The following is a 12,383-nucleotide window of genomic DNA, read 5'->3' on the forward strand; positions in this document are numbered from 1 at the left end:
CGACATTTTATAACTTACAGTAGTATTTGTAGGCGTCCTTGATTGCAAAAGGAAGACATGTGGAACTTCATACAGTGAGATTTTTGCAAGAGCCAGCTGAAACTAGTGGCTACATTGAAGAGGTTTATTACATCATGTAGTGGTGGAAACTGGATGCTGAACGTCAGACTTCTTGATTTGATGTATCAGTTTATTAAAAAAAAAAAACCAACCCCACACACAAAACAAACAACCAACCAAACAAAAACCCAAAAATACAAAACCCAGTGCTTTGACAAGGCCAAAGCTTTCAGGAGCTGTTCTGTACTGAAACTGTGGTAGGAGGTACCCCCAGCCACATTCTTTTATACATTTATTCAGAGGCTGTTTGCATACTAGAAATAGTAAGAACTGGTTTCATGGAGGTTCATGCAAAACATTGCATTGCAAAATTTTCTCTTGTTTTCAAATTATTTCTGACACCATGGTAATTGCATATGTGACTTGCTTGTCCTTTTTGTGGTTCCCTCAAATGGCTATTTTGTAGGCCTTGAGCATTTTAACTTGATGTCATCCTGTGCTTTTCCTGTGTCCAGGTAGGGTTCTCTTCCTGACTGCTTATTGCCTCTAGAAAAGCACCAAGAAAACGCTCTGCATCTGGGCCTCGGCGCACTGTGATTAGAAAACAGAACTCCTGGAATAGGGACTAATCTGTTCCTCAGGTTTTTTGTGCTCTAAACAGGCATGAAATATAGACATCTGTGTTGCATTTGAGATATATGTAATAGTTATGATTTTTGAGGTCCTTTCTGATGATTACATACTAGAGTACTTTTTCAGCCTGCAATTGCGGACCACAGGGTACCATGGGCTGTTTGTAAGGACTTTACAAAAGTGAATTAGGAAAAAAACAAAGCTACTGTCAGCAGCTTTGAATTTAGTGTACAAGAGTCTTCATCTCTAATGGAACATTTTTAGGAGCTTGCTTAGTGAAATACTGACAATTGCTGGCATACTGCTAGTACTTTTCTTGCATCATAGGAACAGAAAACCTTTTTCTTCCAAATACTGCTTATGTTTAAATATTTTTCTTAGCTTACATCTATAACAGTATCAGTATGAGCAGCTGTTGCAGCATTTTTGGTTTTTAATTCGGAGGGAAGTTGCCTCTATTCATGGTATCAGCCAGATGTTAGTAGCATATTTGAGAACTTCTGTACTCTAGGAATGTGACAGAAATTGTTTTCACCTGATGTCATCTTATTTCCCTACACTTCTAAGATCATTATTAATGCCTCTACCCCATCCGCTAGTGGACGACAAAAACTGTCTTTCAGTGCAAGTACAGATTTCTCCATAGAGAACATAATCCTATGGAAAAGTCTTGTGTGCCTTTTCCATTTATGGAAACTTAGAAGTAGTTGTCAGATTAAAAAAAAATGCTGTAGATAAATAAACTTCTTGTCAGTTCATTAGGTTACCAACCATACTGGGAGGTGGGAGTAGGGGGGTGGGGTGTAAAGGCAGGACAGCTGATGAGGATATCTCTTGCCATGTGGGGGAGGCAGCAGCTTGATGGAAACCAGGCCCTCTCGTCTGCTCTCCCTCAGGGCTCAGTGCAGAAGAGATGGCACCTCTTCAGAAGGGGGGGGATGGGAAAGAAGGGCCCACACAACCCTTTGACAATCAATGAAAGAACTGTTTATTGGTGGGCGATGTTGCAGGTGAGCCTGCGGGAAGTCCATGGAGTGTGTCTTCTCCCAGCTAATGTTGGGTGCGGATGCTGGGCTGCTGGCAGGGAGTCGGCCAGGCGCTCCTGCAACGCCGTCCGTACGATCTCACGGAAGGAGCCAGGTGTAGTGCGCTGGTGTAGTACCAGGTCATCCCTGTGGCAGGTAGACCCACTTCCATTGGTGGTTCTTGGTCTTGAGGTGGATCCACCTCCATGGGCTCCACACTGTTGTCTGGTGGATTGGCAGCCATTGGCCACATGCCATGCCTTGGTGGATTGACACCCATGGGCTTCACATTGTTCTTCAGTGGGTTGCCATGTCTGGGCCTCATACCATGGCATCCGAGGGCTTGGAAGCTCGGCAAACTATGGGCCAGCTGCAGGAGCCCCTGCTTTTATAGGGCTGGGACAAAAGGCGAAGTGGCTGGTGACAGCAGGAGGCCACTGTGATGGCAACTGTGACTGTGGCCAATGCACGTGGCCAAATATGGCGTGTTTGGGTGTAGGAGGCCTGTGGCCTGAAAGACGCTGAAATGTGGGAGGAGGAGGAAGGTTGTGGGGGCTGAGGGCCCCTTTCCTGGGGCTTGCTCCCACCTGCCATGTTGCTTGCCCAAAGGCTGCCCCTTGGGCACAGGGACAGCCCTCCACCTCCTGTTGTGTGCCCTGGGATAATAGTCTTGAAGGATGTCCATATAGCTCTCCGTTATTCATGTGTAGTCTATCTGGACTGCAGATAAACCACGGCACATATCAGGATGCTTCTGAGATGGCTCTGTGCAGACTCAGGCTGGGACAGCAAGGCTTTCATGAATGCCACAGGATATGTGTTTGGAGGTCCCATATAGGGCTAGTAAGGGCCATTAAGGCCTATTGGTGCCCTCAGGGCTCTGGAGTTAGCATCTATCGCCTTGTACTTCCCAAGATCCCAGTGCAGAGCTTTCTTACCACAGCTCCGTCTGCCCTTCTGCCACTGGACAGCATTGCTTGCACTGTCCCGCTGCTTCTAACTTGTAGGAGGTAGCTGCCTTGCTTCACAGGGCAGGAGACAACTCGGCGTGAGAACTGCTGTTTTCATTCCTGTACAACTGGTAACACACAGAATAATGTCGGTTGAAAGGGACTGCTGGAGGTCAGCTGGTCCAGTGCCTTGTTCAGAGCAGAGACAACTTAGAAAACCGATATAACTTCACACTTTGATTAGGTTGCTCCCAACACCTCCGACAGCGCTGATGTGGCACTATAGCACTGTGCCTGGGCTCCGTTCAACAAGATAGTGGCAGCAGTATCCGAGGAGGGTCTAAAACAAGATTGAGCCACCGAGCCTGAAACTCTTGCAGTTGTTAGATCCTGCCAGTATTTTATGAAAAGTTGGTCTCATCTGAGCCCAAACACAAACTGTTCCCCTCATTAATCCCAGCTTAGTCTTGTGATGTGAATGCTATCTGAGCAGAAGGTGCATTCCATTCCCCCCCCCCCCCTTCAAGTCAGGTAGGTGAGATTGTAGAGCAGCATCCTGAAAGATGCCTCCAAAACTTGTCTATTGAACGGGGTGCATATATCGAAGCTCCTGCTCAGAGCAGCCCCAGTTGGATCCAGTTTGTCAGGGCTTTGTTCAGTCATGTTTGGATACCCACAAGGACAGCAGCTCCACAGTCCGTCTGGGCACCTGTGCTTTGTTTGAGAAGCCTCATGGTGACAATCTTTTTGTTTCATCTAGCTGGGATTTCTCCTGGATCTGGTGCCACTCATCCTTCTGCCACAGAGCACCTCTGAGAAGAGTCAGTCGTCTTCTTCTCTACAGCTTCCCAGCAGGCAGCTGAAGTCACCAGTCAGGTCCACCCCTGAGCCTTCATTCTCGATGCAGACCAGAGGCAGCTCCCTCAGCCTGCCCTCGTGTGCCCCAGCCCTCACCATCCCTAAGGCCCTGCACTGGTCCCATGCAACACTCATCAGTGTCTTTCCTGGACTGGGGAGACCAGGAGGGGACACAGGAGTCCAGATGCAGTCACCAAAGGGCCAAATAGGAGAGGAGGAAAGCATTTTTACTGGGGTTTTTTGCTGGTTTATTGGTTGGGGGTTTTGTTGTTGTTTATTGCCCACTCTTAAAAAGGATGCTCAGTGAAGCAGCTAGAAGGGACCTTAAGGGTGAAATCCAGCACTTCTTCCTGGCAGTACTGCTTCTCCAAATGTGGTGGGTTTGCCTGGCAAGGTTTTGGTAGCAGGGGGGCTGTAGGGGTTGTTTCTGATAGAAGATGCCAGAAGCTGTCCCCATGTTGAACAGAGCTAGTTCCAGCCAGCTCCAAGACAGACCTGCTGCTGGCTAAAGCTGAGTCCATCAGCAATGTCAGTAATTCCTCTGTGATAACATATTTAAGAAGGGGTAAAAACTGCTGTGCAAGAGCAGCCAAGAGAAAGGAGTGAGAATATGTGAGAGAAACAACTCTGCAGACACCAAGGTCAGTGAAGAAGGAGGGGGAGGAGGTGCTCCAGGCACTGGAGCAGAGATTCCCCAGCAGCCCATGGAGAAGACCATGGTGACTCAGGTTGTCCCCCTGCAGCCCGTGGAGGACCCCACACAGGAGCAGGTGGATGTGCCTGGAGGAGGCTGTGACCCCGTGGAGAGCCCATGCTGGAGCAGGCTCCTGGCAGGTCCTGTGAACCCAGGGAGAGAGGAGCCCACGCTGGAGCAGGTTTTCAGGCAGGAACTGTGACCCCATGGGGGACCCATGCTGGAGCGGTTCATGAAGAACTGCAGCCCGTGGGAAGGACCCACACTGGACAAGTTTGTGGAGGACTGTCTCCTGTAGGAGGCAGGGGAAGAGCAGGAGGAAGAGTGTGAGGAGGAAGGAGTGGCAGAGACAACATGTGATGAACTGACCACACCTCCCATTCCCCGTCCCCTGCACTGCTTGGGGGGAGGAGGTAGAGAAATTGGGAATGAAGTTGAGCCTGGGAAGAAGGGAGGGGTGGGGGGAAGGTGTTTTGAGATTTGTTCTTATTTCTCATTATCCTACTCCAATTTGATTGGTAATAAGTTAAATTAATTTCCCTGAGTTGAGTCTGTTTTGCCTGTGACGGTAATTGCTGAGTGATATCACTGTCCTTACCTTGACCCACGAGCCTGTCGCCATATTCACTCCCCGTCCAGTTGAGCAGGGGGAGTGATAGAGCAGCCTGGTGGGTACCTAGCGGCCAGCCAAGGTCAAACCACCACACCAAAGCAAAAGCTGTCTCTCTAATTCTTTGCTTGATCTGTTGCTATTAGTTGTGCGCTGCCGCAGAGGGTCTGGCTTCATCTTCAGTCACCCCTTGGGTAGGCTGCTTGTCCTCAGACTGAAAAACCCCCATCTCCAGGCCCCAAGGACCTCGGTGACCCTCTGAGAGTCTCCTCCTGTCACCCTGGTGCAGCAGCCCGATGGAAGCCAGGTGCTCTCCTCCCCCTCTCCCTTGGGGTTGATTCCGTAATTTGGGAGTGCCGTAATTGTCCATGTTGATCTCACAGAATCCTTATTTAAATAATTTCTCCAGCCAGTTCAGGAATGCCTTTCTGTGACCCAGCTCACTCTCTGTCTGCAGTTTGGAGTCATTAGTAACCCTACGGAGGTGCGTTGTGTCCCATCACCCTGCTTCCTATTGAAAATACTAACCGGTATCACCCCTGGCGTTCATTAAATCTTGAGTTGTATCTGAGCAATTTATCTAAAAGCAGTTTTTCTCTGCATCTACATTTTCAAGAGGAACATAACTTTCTAGGATGGATCAGAGAAACTTATATGAGTGTAAAGAACGATCTTCTCGTTGTTTTAAGCTGTGAACTCTTGGCAGCTTATACTGTTTCTAAGTATATGCTTGTGTAGTCCCTGAGTTTCTACATGACCCCAATTCTCGTTTGGTTTTCTGTTACTACCATAATAATATTTAAAAGGTGACCTTCAGAAGAAAAGAGGAAAGGGCTTTTTCTCCTTTGTTACTTTTTAACTTTATACGTGTAGAGAAGTCCCCAAACTGTGGTTTGGTGGGTAGGGTTTTTATTGACTTGTTTTTGGTGATTCCTTCTTTCCATGTGTTACATATGTTTTTATCCTCTCTGCTTTAGAAAGCCACGTGGCTAATGGCAGGCAGCTTGGTAGGATTCAGGTGCCTAGGAAATCAGACAGCCAGAAGACAATTGAAGGGATAATTGACTTTTGGTTTTAAAGGTGCCAGCTTTTGTTTAGCACACCTTCTTTTCTGAACCTGAGCATTTAGCACGGTTCTCCCCCCTGTACCTCCAGGTAAGGCTTGAGAAAGCATTTAAGCAATATTTTTCAGAGGGCAAATAAAACTTCCAGTAAGAATAGGCTTTCTCTTACTGATAGTTAAGTATATAAATAAGCATAAGGGAAAACATTCTATTCAAGGCGTTCTTCATGCATTTTAAACTAGCAAAGCAAGCCAACCAAAAAGGGTCAAACACAATTTTTTTCCTTTTCAGGTCGCCTTTGAGGGCTGTATAGATCAAGACAAGGATTTTTCATTCTTTTAGGAAGCAAGTAGAGAAGCGGTGGAATTTGCAAAGCTCAGGTGTGTGATGGGTTTGTGTCAACCTGTGGTATTCCCCGTTTTCAGTCTTCATTTGGCAATCACTGTGGTCCTTACATAGACTGCTCCAGTAGCTATCGTGTATCTGCTATATCTTGATGCAAATACATCTTTCCCTTGCTGCGTGACTATTTTGAGAAAATATTGGTTGCTACCGCTTACAAAGTGTTGAGGTACTTATTTTTTCCTCTTCAGTTAGATAAAGTGAGTGATCAACGGGGGAGCATGCTGAGATAAATATGTGCTTCCAGTATTTTAAGAAATCTTTTTTAAAAATGGTGTTTCTTTCATGTGGAATTGTGTTTTCAACACATGAATCCCAACGAGTGACTGCTGGTATTTTTGTCAGTTAATACCATAGGAAACAGTATTCATTTGGCAAAGCAAAGAAATTATGCTGGGATTAAACAGGAATAAATGGAAGTTAATCCAGCATTTGAACTGGCAGTTTACCTGACAGAATTAAAGGAGCAACCTCATTGTTCTCTGCAGCTTCCTGAGGAGGGGAAGTGGAGAGGGCGGTGCTGATCTCTTCTCCCTGGTATCCAGTGATAGGACATGTGGGAATGGTTCAAAGCTGCACCAGAGGAGGTTTATACTGGACATTAGGAAGCATTTCTTTACTAAGATGATGGTCAAACACTGGAACAGGCTTCCTAGAGATGTGGTCGATGCCCCAAGACTGTCAGAGTTTAAGAGGCATTTGGACAATGCACTTGATAACATGAAGTGGTCAGGCAGTTGGATTAGATGATCATTGTAGATCCCTTCCAACAGAACTATTTATTCTGTTCTGTTTTGTTCTATTCTGTTCTATTCTAAAGTAACCATCGAATCTTGATTACCAGAAGTTTGACCAGGTTTGGGTTATTTTTCTTTCCCCCTACTGTGGGCAAAGTAGCTTAGACACTCTCTTCCTATCATAACAGTTGAACCAGTTAATCCCCTTCCTCCTCCTTTTTCTGCACTGATACTTCTGAGTCCAGACTGGATATGGGGAATGTGGCATTATATAGTTGAAATGACTGTGGTCAGCCTCGGTCCTACACTGTGAGATCCATAGTTCAGTTTCTTTGATGACTTCAGATCCTGAAGTGATGTACAGTTGTTTAGCCAGAGCACAAGATAGGCAGAGCTACAGTCATAGGTGCCAAGAGACCAAAAGGCTCCTCTGGTTTTATTCAGCTTCCTAGTGAGACTTCAGAATTAATTGCTTTCACTTTCCTGTTCTTGAGCAAGCAATATGTAGCCAAGCCCAAACCTCTTTTTGGCTTTAGCTACAATGCTATAAACTTTCTTGAGCTCAGAGGGGCATTTGGAAAGCTGGTGTGATTTCCAGAGTGAAGAAGCCCTCCGACATTATCTGAGGCAAAGGAGTGTTGAAATTCAGCCTGATTTTCACAGAAGTTGCACAAAATATCTGGTTTTTAAATTGGTGTTGATTCACAAATCTGCATGAGAACTGCCAGGCCTGGGGACTCTGGGCCAATAATACGCCAGTCCATGTGCTACCTCCATATTTTATTTTGTGATCTGGTGGCCACATCGCACCATGATGTGCAATGTGGGATGGGGGTAAAATGGCAGCTCATTCTTGCTTCTGAAGAGACATGAGTTTAATTCTTGCTGTGTTTTATCTCCTGGAGCAGTCTGCCTCTGGCTGCTTGGGTATGGAGGGTGAATGATGGTTTCCTGTCTAGGCTATCGTCTCATTTAATGCTCTGTGCTAGTAGTTCCTAGAGTCTGGCTAGTTATTTTTAAACCTTCTTTGAAGTATTTACACTTTACGAATAATCAGTTTGAACCTTGCTGTTATTTGAGTTTTAATACACCTAGAACACCGCATTCCAAGACTGGGACTATCAGCTGTTATTTCATTAGGCATTATTGTTGTTCAGGTTGTGCAACACTGATTTCTGAACAAGGTACTAACATGAGCCACAGGTGAAAAGTTACTGAAGGATTTTTGCCTGTAGTATAGATGTTACTAATGTTTGGTTTTATTTAACATGAAGCTAAACTTCTCTTTTAATGGAATCAGTATATTTGTCTTTGTGAGTAGTTTATCTTTAGCCAAAATAAATTTTGAGGAGAAAGACATTTTTGTAGCTAGGTATTTGAAGCTTAAAAAATTAATCTACCCTGGAGGTGTGAAAGTAACAGACGTGCATCATTTCAGTAAAAAAAAAGTTTCAATGATGATATTTTTTCCTTATAAAATATTTGAAAGTTCACAAAGCTTCTGTGAACTGCTGTGGTTTCTGGTGTAATTCTTCATAAGAGAGCAAAGTAGAGACAGAATAAATCACTTGCAACTCTAAGGAATGTATTTGTATGAGCTGCTGTAATGTTTTCTTTCCATTCTGGTAGAGATTTCTCAGATTGTAAAGATGGATTCCTTGGCAGCCTCACCTAAGGGAGTCTAGCAAGTCTCATGCAAATAAAAGCACCTTCAGAATAATCGTTCAATTTCTCTTTCTCTCTCTCTCCTTTTTTTGTGAGATTTATCTACCTCGAGGGTCATAAGTTGTCAGATTTTTCATCTATACCCTTCTATACCTGTGATAAATACATTTTTTCCTTGGCTTAGGATATACTTAGTAAATAAATACCAGCATTACTACCCAACAAATAATTTTTCACATTTATTTAGCCGTGGTAGCACGGTGTTAGTGGAATGATAAGTAGTCATTCAGAGATTCTCCTTTTTCTGAAAGCATGAATGCTTTAATAGGGAGAAAGGAAGAGGTTTTTTTCTCCTAAGATTTTGTTCCATTGTACAGAGTTGATTATTTTAAAATAAATCTATACATAAAGATAGAAAAACAGTTATTTCAAGGAAGTCCAAATACTGTTTTATTACCTTGTGTGACAGGAGTATTTACATGGGGTTGCTTCAAATCAGATTGCAGCCTTGTGTAGGACATTGCACAGAGACAGTCAAAGTTTTAGGCTAAATTTACACCAGAGAGTGTTTATTGGTACTCTTCTGTAGATGCAACTTGCACTGATGAGGGAGTGCATAAACTTTGCTGGGAAGCATACTTTTTTGTCGTCATAGTTGCATCTATGCAAGATCTTTTGCCGTTAGTTTAAAAAGGGGAGGGGGGTGTGCATCAATGTTTCCCAAATGCTTTTAGTTGGGATTAAGTCTTCATCCTTATCTTGAAAAAATTTGGCTATGGAGCAATGGAAGGCAGGACAGTACGAGATCTGGAGGCTCTCTATCAAACCGGGGAGTTGAAAGGAGAATGAAACCCAGGGGTTTGGCCTGCTGTCCTCAGGGGCACTTGGGCAACAGTCAAACCTGGGGACGAAAGGGTGTCTGCCTCACACACCACTGCTTTGTGGCTTTGGATTTTGAGGTTTCCTCTCTGGAAGAGTGAAGCTTCCCTGGCAGTACTGATACATTTGTAAGTCAAGCTTTCCCCCATCAAAGAAGGTAAGTTGGTAAATGTGCAAATAAACACTTTCGCAAATGTGTAGAAATTTAGCAAATAAATATGGCAGTATTTCCTTTTAAGATATTTTTATCTGTTAAATTTTACTGTAATTAGTTTATTGTATCAACAAAATGTTGAAATGGAACTGTTTTTAAACGTGGATTTTCTTTTTTTAGCACTGGTTGGACCATTCAAAATTCATTAAGAAGCAGATAAAAAGTAAGTACCATGTCTCTGCCTGTTTATTTGGTACTTCCTTAAGAATTTGAACTTAGAGTATTTGAGCGTGATTGTGAATGTTTAAATATGGCCTTTAACGGAATGAATATTTCTTAGGAAATAGATTTAATTTAATGGCTAATTGGCTGACTATATCATGTCTAAATGCAAGAGCACTTATAAGCAATAGATCAGCCTTCAGTAGCCCTCGTTAAGCATGTGCTGTTTGTCTGAGGCAGAGTAGCTTGCCAGGTAATTTCAGTCTGATCTGTGAAATCAGGTTACCTGGACACAGATCACGGTTTCTGTCATTGCTTCTGCTCCAGAACAGATTTTGGGGGTTTTTTTCAGAGAGTAATTGGAAAATATTTAATTGTGTAATGGTTAACCTCTTTTTTGTATATTATAAATAAAACTAGCAGAAATACCTGCTGTTTCATCAAAGGGAGATTTGGGTGGAGCGGTGGGGTTTGGCCACTGAGGTTTTTGTGGAAATTGGCTTAAGGTAGGCAAGTTGCTCCTGGATCTCTAATAATCTAGTTGCAGGCTTGGGTACAGCATCGGCACAAACATGTTTTGTTAATATACTGCAGTTGGCAACAGCCATAGGCCAACTGATAATATCGCTTCTGTGAGATTAAAATATAGCATTTTGCAAGGAAATTGTTGCCTCCCTTGCAGGACTTCACAGAGATGGGTCTTGATTGCTTCAGTGGTGCTTTGCCTTTCTTTCTGATAAGTATCCAAATATCTAGATGATTTTTGTCAATGGTGGAGTTGTCCTAAAGGCCTCTGAAGAAGAACAGTTTGCTTTCACCCTATGGTGTGTGGGTGTCAGTCTGCTAGAATAGATAGTAAACATAGCTGCTATGGGTAGGGTTTTGGTGGTCGGCTTTCTCTCACCTTTTCATCACATCACAGACTGCTTTACCTTAAGTGACTAAGTGATTTGCAGGTGCACTTTCTGTGATAGCTTTCTTGACCTGCTTAAAATGTGGAAAATCAACAATTCTGTAACACCTTCAACCAGTTTAGTTGCACTGTTTTGTCTGTGTTTAATCTGTGAAGGGCCCGTTTTAAAAAGAAATTGGCCAAGCTCTGCCCTGAGGAACGCCGAAGAGGGAAGCAATTTGATGAGTGTTGTAAAGGTCTGTCTCACAACAGGATACTTTTCTTTACCTTGCATTCAGCAGGTGCTTTGAGAAGAGTTCCTCTTTCGTGATGGATATTGCTCACTGCTCTTTTTTTCCCAGCAGTGGGCAGGTAAGAGTCATTATCTCGCTGATGCAGACCTTACCAGTGGTGCCTAGCTGTCAGCCTAGGGTACTGTAACCTGTCTTCTAGAGCTATCATTGGAGACAAAGTCAAAGCTCTAATTATTAGAGTTTTGGCTGCACGTCATTTAGTAGAATGGATCATTAGTAGGCACATATATACTCTGCTGATGTGGTGTTACAGAACACCTTAGAAAGGTGTGAAAAAGTCATTTTTCCAGCACTTAATATACCAGCAGGCTGTTGGTCTGGAAGATGAGGCTTAGGCAGATAAGGATGCATTGGTCACAGTCTCACGGTAGCTGGGTAACATTTTATTATCTGTGTTACATAGCAAGTCAGATCTACCGTTCACCTTCTGGCATTAGAAAACAACAATTCTTGCAACTCCACTTCATGGAATTTGTTAGCTTTCTGCGTTCGTGGGTGCCTTCCAGAGTCCTCTTCAGCACTTTTCACCTTATTTATCTTACCTTTTCTCATTCACGTGTATCAGTCGAAAGCTGATCTGTTGGGTGGGGATTTTTTTGGAGTTTTGTTTGTGCCTGGTAACAAGAAGCATCACCTTTTCCCTTCTCCCTCCCTCTCCCTTCCATCTTCCCCGGTCCCCAGCCACAGGCAGTGTACCTGGAACTTGCTGTCATTCACAGCATGCTGTGGGGCACACCTCTTTGAACAAAAATATGTTTGCCAAATGGACTGTTGCTTGATTAATCTAATGATTAGAGTATTGTAAAGTATGGTAATGTGTTATTTGTTTTATTGCATGCATTTTTAAATTTAAAAACATGAAATATTTGCTTCTTTGAAGAATTTGAAAAACATACTTCACTTGGGGTTTCTTGGGTTGTGGGGTGGTGGCTCTTGTTCTGCCTTAGCAGAACTGCAACTAGTGTAAACTTTTTTTTCCCCATTTAAAATCTCTGCATATACAGTTGGACCTCCCTACACGTTGCATTTTCGAATTAAGTACTATTCATCAGAACCGAACAACCTTCATGAGGAGTTTACAAGGTAGGAACTATGCATGGTTAACTGGATGACTGGCAGAAGGGTAAATAGGACATCTAAGGTACATGGGTATACTGTAAGCAGGTGATTTGAGCTTTCTTACTAAGAGCAGTCATTTTGTCTGACTCTTTAGGTGTTTTCCTA

At 43.7% G+C, this 12,383-nt stretch overlaps 1 protein-coding gene across 2 annotated transcripts in view; it reads left to right on the top strand.

Moving 5' to 3' along the window:
* Nucleotides 1-12,383, top strand: part of EPB41L4B (erythrocyte membrane protein band 4.1 like 4B) — a 180,720-nt gene that overhangs the window by 63,870 nt on the left and 104,467 nt on the right. For both annotated transcript variants that reach the window (XM_072851334.1, XM_072851335.1), the window contains exons 3-4: nt 9,912-9,954; nt 12,164-12,242. In XM_072851334.1, coding sequence (XP_072707435.1) covers nt 9,912-9,954; nt 12,164-12,242 — 122 coding nt within the window. The remainder of the gene's footprint in view (nt 1-9,911; nt 9,955-12,163; nt 12,243-12,383) is intronic.

This window comes from Ciconia boyciana, chromosome 2, assembly GCF_034638445.1.
Source record: "Ciconia boyciana chromosome 2, ASM3463844v1, whole genome shotgun sequence".
Lineage (NCBI taxonomy): Eukaryota > Metazoa > Chordata > Aves > Ciconiiformes > Ciconiidae > Ciconia > Ciconia boyciana.